Source organism: Anguilla anguilla, chromosome 5 (genome assembly GCF_013347855.1).
Source record: "Anguilla anguilla isolate fAngAng1 chromosome 5, fAngAng1.pri, whole genome shotgun sequence".
NCBI classification, from domain to species: Eukaryota; Metazoa; Chordata; class Actinopteri; order Anguilliformes; family Anguillidae; genus Anguilla; species Anguilla anguilla.
Window position 1 is genome coordinate 57,382,239 of NC_049205.1, and position 12,383 is coordinate 57,394,621.

Genomic DNA, 12,383 nt, shown 5'->3' on the forward strand with positions numbered 1-12,383 from the left:
TAATCATGTCTTTACTGGTGGGGTGGGGGGTGGGGGGGCGTTACTCATCTACAGCCGGCCGTACAGGCTCTGCCACGTCTCCCTCCCCCCCCCCCATTATAATTCAATAATTCATTACAATGAATGCTACTCAAGCACGGTAGTGTTGCCTGTGCCTTGTGCAGTAGCATTTGTTATAATGAATTATAATGGAGAGATGTGTGACTGTGAGTATGTAGGGTGAACCATAGATTAATACCCCCCCCCCCCCACCATGGAACCTTGTGAGCTGTGTTCCCTTCTCCGTCTGCTACCCTCTCTGCTTTCTACTTATCTGAATAAAGCAAAGCAATGAATATGAATGGAGGGTGGACAGCCCACTCTCCTGTTAAAGAAAAAAAAGAAAGAGAGAAGGAATTATAGCAACAACGGCAAGGCTGCAAAGATTGAGAGAGATGACAATAGATATGCCGAACTGGAGTGCAGAGGCAGTTATTGAATGACCCTTTAACCTTGAGTATTTTACACGCCCCCCTCTGTGTCTGACCACACATCTACTGTTTAAGCAAGAGTTCCCACACACACCCCCCCCCCCCCCCCCCACAACCCCTTTACATTCTTATAATGTGGCCTGACCTACACTCCGGTATTTAATTAAAACGTATCTGCGTTCACAATGACTGTTTGTACGGCGGCACTGTGCATACAAACAGTGCGGTTAGTCATCAAACGGTCCGTTGCAATCGCATAATGTGCAGCAAACGGTATACAGAAGTTTTTATTCATTTATTTTGTTTATTTATTTATTTTTATGACCCAACTCAGCCGCTTGTGATTGTAGTTCAGAAGACCGGCTCCAGATCCACCGCGTGGGAACCCCTCTGTGCTGAGAGAGAGAGAGAGAACACCTGGCCAACACAATCCTCAACCCCCCCCCCCCCCCGAACCCCCACTTTGGCTTCCCCTGTATTGTCTGTCATTAAAATGCACTTTTGTTTACATTTACATTACATTTATTTCGCGCAGACGCTTTTATCCGAAGCGACGTACAAAAGTGCATATCAAGGTCATTGGAACAACTACAAAACACAGGTTCGATAAGGCACAATACTCATTTCGTACAGTTATTCATAGCCAAGGACACAGTCCAGTTCACACAGGGAACATTATTCTGACCTGACTTATCCTATTGTTTGACAGTGCCCCAGTAAAGAAGCATTTTTGTTTCCTTTGTTACTAATAAATGTTTTGAAAATCAGATACAATCCAGCTGTACATTTGGAGTTCCTGGAACACCGTCTCTGTTTTGTTCTCCAGTCCGGTGTGATAAGCACGTTGGACTGAAATTGAGCGCTGTACTGTAAAACAGAAGGCTACATATTTAAGTGAATATTTGTAATGTTCCTTTTTGTTCTGCCAGTGGATTTCCTGGATGGGTACTAGCCTGCCAGACCTCCCCTATCGGGCTTTAAAACTTGGCATGTGCCGCTGGAGCTCCATCAACAGGCATGTTATGCTGGAAACATCTCCGTCTGGAGCCGTATTACAGCGCTGTCACGCCAAATCGCCACGAATTGGGTAGCAAGGTTCCCATGGTGAACCCCCGGCAAATAAATCAGAATAGTGCTGTCTCTTTGTTGAGATTCCGCTAGCATCCACTAGATCGGTCAGTGAATGTGATGGTCTGTCCAGCTTTCAACGGAATTGTCCTGTCGGTGCCTGTGCTTGGCGTTTGGTATTCTTGGTTTTACTGCTTCATCCACGGAATTGACCTCAGTGCTGTCTGAGCTCGACGCAGCGTCCATCCCAGAGGTTCCCCCCCCTCGCCTCCATTGCTCTCCGTTTCTCCAGATACTCGGAAATGCCTGACCTCCCTGGCTCCACACGTTGTTCCTGATCGGTTCTTCCGTTCTTCCCGAATGGACTTTTCGAAGCCCTGGAGTGATGCACGTGCGCGTAGGTGCCCCCTCGTCTGACGAAGGTCACCGCACCGCCTTGGCCTATTATTGTTCCGGGTCCCTCTCCGTTCAGTGCAAATCCATTCTTTTATAATCCTCCTCATCTCCAGTCTCATAGTGCTCTGGGCGCGGTCGCTGTCGTGGCGGGGCGCCTTTCTGAGCTTCCGTGAACACCGTATGGGGCAGCATGGAGAGCAGAGACGTGTTGCCTTACCCATGCACTGGCCGTCCTAACTGCCAAATGCTGGCAGCTCATTTGTAAGGATGGATGGGGGATTTGGATTCTGCCCAGAAAACAAGTTGATGAGGACTGTAACCATGAACGTTATGCATTGAGTTAATTTTTTTTACCATTAAAGACCTATAAAAGAGCTGCGTCCCAGTCACATCCATCGGATGTGCATCGCTCTTTATACAGTGTCGGCAGTGCGGTGAACGGGATGTGCAGTGGGCGCGCAGAGCTTGTGGCAGGCCCTCCTTCTCTGTGGAGCTGGGCTACAAGGCGCAGGCCAGCGAATGCGCTAAATCTGAAATGCGCTGAACTCGGTTGCGCTGGAAACGGGCTGGAGCCGCAGGGGGCGTGTCGATGAGCTGCGCGGGTTCGAGAAAAACGCTGCTCCCCCCCTCCGGTCTCGCTGGAGGCAGCTGGCACCGTTCCGCTGCGATTTTCGGCGTTTGTTGTTCCTGCTGTTGCGCTGCGTGAGGGAGAGCTTGACTCATCACCGCCTTCCAGAGCCTTCGCCGCTCTGCCAGCGGCCTTGGCCTGGCAGAGCGTGGCAGCCTGGCAGCCTGGGAGCATGGGCAGTGCCAGATTAAGGGGTGGGGTGGGGCAACTGGAGCAAGCGGGGGGGGGGGGGGGGGGGGGGGGGCGTTTGGGGGGTGGATGTTTAGGCTTGCATCTGTTACTGAGATACGGGAGCAGCACATGCTGTACATTTGAATCACTGAACTTTACCTGTTTTTTTTTTTTTTTTTTTTTTAATTTCCTGGTTGCTTGGAATAACGTGTGCGGAGGAAAAGCTCTGTGGGCGTTTGTTTAAAGTGCGGCTGTGAGGGCACGTCCCATAAGACAGTGGGGCATTGTGGCAAACGTGAAACGGTGTGTAAACATGTCCTTGGCATAGCGCGGCCTGCTTTCGTTATTAATATTATTCAGGGCAGCTCCCGAGTCGAGGAGCTGGCCAAGGCGCTGGGAGCGAGGCCTCGCAGCTTCGGAAACAGAAGCCTCGCTCGATTCAGTCTCTCACTCGCACGCAGAGAGTGGCTCCCCCCGAAAGCAATGGTGTTACTTTTGTCGTACCGCTAGGTGGCGAAAGAGCACTGGTGAGCAGTTGCGGGAGGGCGAGGTATTGTGAAGCCCCCACCCCCCACCCCCAACTAAAATGGCTCAGTGACTTGTCTGAACTAAAGCAACACTGTGTGATTGGTTCAAAAGCAGCGAATCAGTGACGATGTGCGATGGGTAGCTCCACCCTTTCTGGGGTTCACAAAGCCTCACGGTCTCAGTGCTACCGCGAAGCTACGCAGTCAAGGCCCCCAGCCTGTGCCTGCTCTGCAGCGCAGGTTCGGACCATAAACACACAGTCATTACCGGGAGAGTGGAAAGAACTGGGAGCCATTAGGTCTGATGCAAGACCTATCCGCTGTTTATACATCGAGTGTGATCTGATGTGATTATTTATACTGGAAACTGATGGGGAGGGAAGATAACAATGTCAAACCCAGGTACCGGCGAGCCTGTGTATATGTGCTGCCTCTCTTAATTGCTCTTAAATGGTCCCATCAGTTAATTAGATTATTTAGGTGTATTTCCCAGGGTGGAAATAAGAATGTGTGCTGTCTGGAATATCTTCAGCACTAATGTAGTTTTCTAAAAATAAACGGCAAACAAAGTAAACGATTGGTCTAATTAAGAACTTAAGGCTAATTAAGAACTAAAGACTACTAGACAAAACCCTAAGGAATGCTAGTGCAATAATGGAGTAGATATGTGGAGGTGAATCTTTTATAATAAACAACAAGTGTATACACACACACACACACACACACACACACACTCACGCTAGGTTTCAGTGGGCTGCTTGATCATGATAGAGGTAATAAACTATAAAGTCGGTTGAACTGATATCGTCCTACCCGTTTTAGATCCCAAACGCTGTAATTGGCTGCATTGGAATCCGAGTAACAGACTTGTAATTGATCCATTTCTGTTTGCAGTTGGCAGACAATGTAGCATTTAAAATAGCGTAGACGGATTTGTGGTTCAAAGAAAACATCACGCATAATCATATTTGACTTTTCTGACGTACTCTTTCAAATATACTCTATATTTGAGCGGTCGCTGGAAAATCAAAACCACCTGACAGTAAAAACAACGGATTTCTCTTGAACAAATGGAACACATTCTTTGGAATCCAATTCTTATTGTCTTTGTTATGCCGACTGTGATTTAGTATGGTATGTCATGGGAAGGCTTGCAAATTGGCAACCCACTGACAACATTGACGAAACATTATTATTATTATGGGGGGGGGGCAGGAGATTGCATTTATCACTTGTGTACAGTAGAGATCATTCCTACCAAAAAAGGAAGGAACTGGTGACAAAATATCAGCCTGGCTAGCAGTTGTGTGTGTGTGTGTGTGTGTGTCTGTGTGTCTGTGTGTGTGTGTGCATCCATTTTATTCCTTGGCACACTCGTCCATCTGTAGCCAGCATCCAGAAACAGCCACGTTACTGTATACTGGAACATCGGGCAATTCATTACAGACACATTGGGGGGGGGGGGTTTGAGACTTAATTAAAGCCGATGTCCGTGGAGAGTAAACCACGCCTCTTCGCTGGCCTCCCGCGGCTGGACGGGGTCCAGGCAGCATATGGGCCCGGGTGCGTCGGCTGGCCCGTGGGGCGTAAAAGGCAATCTTTCAGCGCGCTGACTCGTGCACTCCTCCAGTGTGTTTCGCGGGAGCCTGCCCCAGCTCCCGGGTTTTCCGTGACAGGCTGTTGGTTTTTCCAAAAGTTAAATTACCATAGGATTCATAAATCTTGCAGAGTGCGTGCGATTCTTGCAGCTCTTGGCGTTGCAGTACTAGAGCAGCCCTGTGGGGGCAGTAGTGCTGAGCAGTGGCTGATGTGATAGTGCTGGGAAATGGTCGGTTTTGTGGAGAAATGGGCTTCACTAAAAATGGGTGGAGCTACCACATCTCTGGCTGACTCATTTGGACCAATCATTGTGGTTTGAATTTTGGAGTGGGAGGGGGGTAATTAATCAAGCCACCTCTGTCTAGCATGAGCTTCCATGTGCCAGTTGCAACTGAATTTTAGCCAGTATAGTATCCTTCGCTAGTTAACTAGCAATGTAGCTGCAAATTCATCTTGATCATTTTTCTGTGTGGCATCAAGGGTCCTGTTTGTGTTCTGCGGGGGAGAGATTGATTGCAACGGAAGAGGCGAAAATCGGTTGGAGGAGTTTGCTGCCGCCATTTGAAGGCAAAATAAATCACCTGCGTTTGCCACAGCAAAGACGTTCGAGATTTGTAACCCAGCCGAGCTCAAGCGGTTCTATCCGTCAGGGAAAAGGGTATAGGTTCATAGCAAGCAGTCACTCAAGTGCCAGTCGTGTCGTTGAGGTCAACGTGACGCTTGGCTAGATGGCGAGCGATGCCGTTAATGAGAGAGGCATTCCTCAGTCACTGAGCTTGCCCCAGCTCTGCAGCCGCGCTGGAACCAGAGCGGAAACCGGATCTGCATTCTGCGGAGGTCCCGGAGGCACATTCTGCACTCTGCGGAACGGACTGTGATGCACTTCATCTTGTTACATGCGCGCGCGCGCGCGGGGGGGGGGGGGGGGGGGGGGGGGGGGGGGGGGGTTACATGCGCCATGCGGTTACCACGGGAACCTGAAAGTCAGGTGAAAGCAGAGAGCGGTACCACGCCAGAGCTCAGCAGCGCCCCAGAATGATTAGACAGGCTCTCGGTTTGTTCCAGTCAGCCGCAGAGCGCTGAGCTGAGAGGATCGGAACCCGTGCCGCAGCCTGTTGAGGTGCCCCATGTGGTGGAGGCAGGTGGGGGGGTGGGGCGTGGGTGGAGGCTGGGTGATGGTTTTTTAAAGTCCTTATTTACCCCAATGGCAGCGTACTGAGCAGTATATTCAGTATTCCCTGCTCTCCAGAAATATTCTGCCTCTCACAGACCTGGCAACGATTTACCGTTGTCATCGTCATCTTCTTACCTACAGGAACATAAGGGAATGGTCCACTGAGTGGCCTGTTGTCTGCCCATGGAGTGGTGTGTTATCGAAGAGCTTCACAGGGGGGCAGACTGACGGACACGCCCCATGCAAAGAAATGCCAGCTGTTTAGCTCTCCTTTGCCTCTGGGTGACCAGTTGGCCACGCGTTTGAAATAAACTCAGTGTCACTAGACCACAGCTACACAGTTATCAGAGTGCTGCTGGCAGGGGGGCCGTGGGTTAAAAGAAAGTCGTGGAGGGTTTAGGTGCTGAAATTGATAAATAAGAACGTTCACCTGGTTTCACTCTCAAGCTGAGTTGTGGAAGCATAAATTTGGCATAAATTTTCAAGCAAGGGACGTGCCCAGTCGCAGGTTCAGGTACTGGGTGTTGGCTTGTTTGGTTTGTGAGGTTGTCCGGGATCCAAGGTTAATTGTCTGCCTTGTGCCCTGTTTCCTTTCATGGTAAGCCTGGCTGATTAAATTCCTGTTTACAAACCAACCTACTACCAAATAATAGCTCTGAGCTACTTTTAACAGGAGTTTTTTATCCTGCCATTGTGGGGTGAAATCTACCTGGATGAACTTGAATAGTGGCAATTAAACTGGACGTCTCTGTAGCTTATTAACCGTTCAGTGCAGAATCTTTTGGCAGCACAAAATACTTCCTCCTCCTGAGCCTAAATGAGTGTAATCTGTAATCTGAAGCACCGCACTGCTCACTGCAGGTCCTCAGGTGTGTCTCGCCTTGCTGTGGAATGGTACTGTATTTCTGAGATTGAGGAAAAGCAGCTGGTTAAGGCAGGTGCTGGTGATTAAATCAAAGAGTGAAATTCTCCCAGCATCCCTCACCGCATTTCCTGAATATACACTAAATAAACAGATCCCTGCCCACGTCTCCAGAGACCGTGTATGTATGCTTGATACGGCCTCTCACAGTTTCCTGATCTTCCCAGGTAACGCAAAACGTTCTCACAAAACGTCGCAATGCCACATAGTGGCAATGTTATAACACTGACAAGGCATTCCAGTAACACTGGGAGAACATTCTGTGTTAGCTGGGATTGTCCAGTTGTGATCGTCGGGGTTTTTAAGACCCACCACTTGCAGCACTGGTGCCTGTCTCACGGTGGTGTGACCTTGTCTAGCCGTGGTTTGTGGCGGTCTGGGTTCTCATCAGTGACCATAGAGTCCTGATCGTGCCCTGTTGTGTTGTGTGGGATTTTTGGGTATCCATCAGTGATCCTGTTTCTGTCTGTGTTTCCCCCCACCCCCAGCCTGCCTGTTCCGCTTCAATGCCCTGTCTCTGGTGTATCTCCTGTACCTGCTGCTGCTGCCCTGGTTCCTCTGGCCCAATGAGCGCTCTCTGCGAGGTAAGAACAACAACGTCCATTTCTGCCCCGTTTCTCCTCCATTTCTTGTCTGTTTCTCCTCCGTTTGTCCTCTGTTTCTCTTCCATTTCTCCTTTGTTTTTCCTCTCTTTCTGCTCTGTTTCTCTTCCGTTTCTCCTCAGTTTTTCCTGTTTCTCCTCCATTTATATTTTGTTTCCCCTCCGTTTCTCCTTTGTTTTTCCTCCATTTCTGCTCCATTTCTCCTCCCTTTCTGCTCTGTTTCTACTCTGTTTCTCCTCTCTTTCTGCTCTGTTTCTCTTCTGTTTCTCCTCAGTTTTTCCTCTGTTTCTCCTCCATTTATATTTTGTTTCTCCTCCGTTTCTGCTCCATTTCTCCTCGATTTCTCCTGTTTCTGTTCTGCTCTGTTTCTCCTCTTCTCTGTTTCTCCTCCGATTCTCTTCTGCTATGTTTCTCCTCCGATTCTGCTCCATTTCTCCTCCATTTTTGCTCAGTATCTGCTCCGTTTTTCCTCCGTTTCTGCGTTTCATTGTACAGATACATGCCAGAATGCTCTTTCCCCCCCTTGTTTTTTTATTATTACAGTTCTAAGTTTAACTGACATTTAATCACATTCAGATGTTGCTGAAATGTGGAAATTTCGAAATTAAGGTTACGGTGGATGAGGAATAATTTCACTTGATTTCATTCGATGTTAAATTCATGCCACATGCTTTAAATAAATCACGAATGTCGCAGTGCTCCAGTGCGTCAGTGTGAAATGTGCTCTCTCAGAGTTGGTTTTACAGTGAAGATTCTTCAGTGTGGATGGAGCTGAGTTTTCTGGCCTGGGCTCCTGTGAGTAAGGAGTCTTGTTTAGACAGGCACTGGGTTTGCCTCAGGAGGCCCTGGGCACTGTCGTTTGTTCCCCTGCAGCGGTTGGCAGCTGGGTGCCCTGCAGGTTAAGGGGTTCGAACAGTGCCAGGGAAACAAAGTGAGGCGAACTGATGGATGATGGGGTGCTTAGCTCCAGCCTGGTTTGTGCCCAGGATGAAAAGCAGAACTTGGCAAACAAAAACTCAGGGCAGGTGTCAGCAGGGGGTTTCATCATCACTAGCTGGCTATAGGGCACACAGCAGAGCAGCAGGCTACTTGCTAGCTTGCGATGGTTCGTTGCTTTGCAGAATCTTGCTGTGCTTCGTTCGGGGAAAATTATGATTAGCGCCCACCCATTTTGCACTGGCCGCTCATCCATTTTAGGGCTCTTCTCGTGCATCCGCGAGTAAGACGAGAACTTAAAATCTCTGGACCGAATGTCCCGAATGGTATTTTCCGAAGGAGAAGGAGGAAATCTGGCTCGCCTTCTGTAAAGCCCTCCGGTCCCTTTCATTGTAGTGATTTCAGCTGTTTGTTTGCATGCTACTGATTACTGATTATTACGAACGTCTGAGCACTTAATCCCGCGCTGTCTGTGATGCTGCCAGTAGGTCGCATCACTTATAAAACAGGTGTATCAAATAGCGTATTTGTTTTTGCATTCGTTTTTTTAAATTGGCATTAACAAAAGGAAGCACATGAGAGTATTTATCTTTTTACTCCTGCTATGTAATTAATGTTGAAAATAAAACAGTGTATCTTTAACTGTGCTGCCTTGTTAATGGCCAATTACAGGGTCCGGCAGTAATGGAGGGAATTACCACTATTCTCTCTGCAATTAAATTTTTTCAGACCTGTTTGTTTCCCTCTATCTAACACTGCATTACAGTGTAGTCACATGGGGATCTGAACCATTAGTTGGTTACAAGACATAATTTACATGATGAGAACTGTCAATTGCGTGTAAAAAATTAACATTAAATACTTTTGCATGGCAGAATGTTCTTTTCGGACATGTATACACAAGTGCATTGATCTTTTGCCACTGGCTACAGTTGAACTCAGAATTAGATGTGAAAACTTAGAGTAGAACTGTTCTCTTGCCTTTTTAGTGCATTGTGAGTCTAGCCTGAGTTATCGTGGTTACATTTCCCATGGTTTGTATTATGAGTTAATTATTTATTTAGCAGCAATATTGCATTCATTTAGAGTAGACTACAAAATATTCCTGCTTGCTCCTAATGAAACGCCAATAAGCACTGGATATGCTTTCAACACTGGAAATAATTTTCCCCTTATCTGGCCTGCTCCAGGTCACGGCAGGGAGTCAGGGTAACGATGTCGGACTGCAGTCGGAGGAGCAGTACACAGTTTACTGGCCCACGTGGCCGATCTCTGCGTTTGTTTGTGCAAGTTATCGAGTTATCAACCCGGTCACGCTCTGGAGCACCGTATGGACCCTTTAGTTCCTGTTTCTGATAAGGCCCAGGATAAAGTTGACTTCATTGTTCTTTTCTTGCCGTCGTATAATAAACACGGAAACGGTAATTGCAGATTGTTCAACAGTTGATGACCTATATATATATATATATATATATATATATATGTATGTATATATATATATATATATATATATTTTTTTTTTTTTAATCTTTAGTGAAATTGTGTGCAATGCAATAGTTGACAACCACCCGCTGTGTCATTAACTGTGTCCCATTTACACAGTGCAACAGTATAAATCTCCATACATGGATGCACTGGTTGCCTGGTGTCTGGTCTTCCTGGGCGAACGTTTAAAAAAAAAAAAAAATTAGTGAGGTTTATTTCGGGATTTGGGTCTCTGGCAGACAGGATTCCTTTTAGGAAACCACAGGGAGAGCCGGCCAAGGCCTATAAAACGATACCTGATGGCGGACGGCTTTAGCGGTTTTTCGTCTAAATCATACACACCACTTACGCACCGTGCCCCATAGATTAGTGGCGGTTTTTGGGGCCTGGGAAGGCCAGATGTGTCCGATTGGAAGCTTTTGGGGCTGGTTGCAGGGAGAGGGAATACTCGGAAACAGGAGCGGACCCACGACTGGGGGAGAAAGCTGTGGTGTGTTCCGGAATTCTTTCCCCTCAGCAAAATACCCTGTCACGGTCTTTACATATTGCGCAAGGCCTTGTTTTCATTTTGTTCAGTCGTTTATGTTCGTTCTGCCTTCAGTGGATTGGAAAAGCCAGACAGTTATCCTTGTGGCATAGCCCCCCCCCCCCCCCCCGCATAAGCGTCGGCTAGGCTTTGAATGGTGCTGCGAGGGTCATATAGACTTTCCCCAACTGTAGTGGCCTGTCCGTCTAGCCGTGTCACCTGAGCAGCAAACTAATGCGGACAAACCTTAAATAAAACCAGATACCCGAAACCGTCATTCATGTAATTTTGTTTCTGTTAAATCTGGGTTCATGGAATCCGTAATCCAAGATTCGTATTTTTTTAAGTGGAAAAATTTTTCGTGATAGTCATTAGCAGTGCTCTTCCTCCCTGCCCTGCGGACGGGACGTCCTCCACCGAGGCTTTCCCGCCACGGTGGAACCCGCCCATGGACGAGCGGAATTACAGAACGACACCCTCTCCGTTTGAAAGCAGCGTGTGGTTTTTCGCTGGAACGGAGCCAGTCACGTCACTCGTTGTCAGCTACGGTAAATGCAAATTAATAAGCGTGACTATAAAAGCATCACGTATATGCCAGGCTTGGGGACCGGGATGAGGGCTCGAGGCCTGCGACTGACAGCAGACAGGCAAAAAGCAAATAAAAAGTACACACAGGGACTGACTAAGAGGGACTCTCAGAAAATTATTAGAATGGTGGACTTTCTGGTGTGGTGGGGCCCCTGGACTCAGGGCCACAGGTGGCACTGTTATGATTTTTTTTTTTTCGATCATGGGATGCATCACAGCTCCAAGAACTGGAGCTTTAGACGGAAACACAACCCAGAGTGCCCAAAATCTTTCATTTCAAGGAAACTGAGCAATTGTTGTTCCTGGCCTGAGCATTATCGTAGCAGTAAATTACTTGTGACTATCTGCACTTGTGAATAGCGCAGCTCACTCTGTGAAGATAGTGAACTCCAAGCACTGCAATGTTATTCGCTTGGGAAAAGCGAATGGCCCTTCCCATTTTCTTTACCCAATCCGGCTTAGGGGAACTCATCTGACTCTCCGGGGGGTGTGGATATTGAACAGAGACACTACCCAAACTAGAGTTTTCACTCCAACCCCAACAAAACACACCCCATTCAACAGCTAGAGATCTTGTTTGAGCTGCAAATTAGTAGAGTCATGGGTGTGCCAAATAGGGGTTGAAATGAGAACATACTGGATGGTAGATCTCCAGGAGCAGGGTTGGCTGCTCTAGAGGAACTCAGCTGTTTGATGTGAGAAGGCCGAAGCCTCTCTAGATCCTCTGTTGTTTGATTGGTCGATTGGTTGCACTGAAAAAGGGGGGATTTTGTCTCCACGGGCCCATCCGTAATGTGATAGCCTGCTGTAGGAGTTGCTATCTCACATACATTCTGTTTTTCCAGTGGAGTCATCTTTTTTTAAATAATAAGGCTATTGTTTTTTTTTTTTATTTTAAAGGAAACGAAAGGACAGAAAGATAATCGGGGTGAAACGGAGCGATGCATTCCTGTGCAGGAAATCGCTGTACAGCCATGAAAAACATTCAAAAAATGTCAGTTGGGCAGGACCTAGGTGTGGCCGACTTTACACCGTATGAGGCGTGAGTACTGCGCAAGAGATCAACTGAGGTTACATCAACACAGGGCTACGTTTGAAACGTTCAGTCCCCATATTGGATCATTTTTAATAACAACTTTTTCAAATCAGAAACCCTTTCAAACATCGGTAGGTAGCACATTTTGACTGAGGTAGTCAGACCGTTCTGTATGCATATCCAATATATATCGGCAAATCCTGGCCAGCAGAGGTTATTCCGGCTGTCGGCACTGAAACTGTCACTTCTATACAA

General features: G+C 47.6%; 1 protein-coding gene across 2 annotated transcripts in view; it reads left to right on the forward strand.

Moving 5' to 3' along the window:
- Window positions 1–12,383, forward strand: part of piezo1 (piezo-type mechanosensitive ion channel component 1) — a 76,819-nt gene that overhangs the window by 19,463 nt on the left and 44,973 nt on the right. For both annotated transcript variants that reach the window (XM_035417461.1, XM_035417462.1), the window contains exon 2: window positions 7,444–7,539. In XM_035417461.1, coding sequence (XP_035273352.1) covers window positions 7,444–7,539 — 96 coding nt within the window. The remainder of the gene's footprint in view (window positions 1–7,443; window positions 7,540–12,383) is intronic.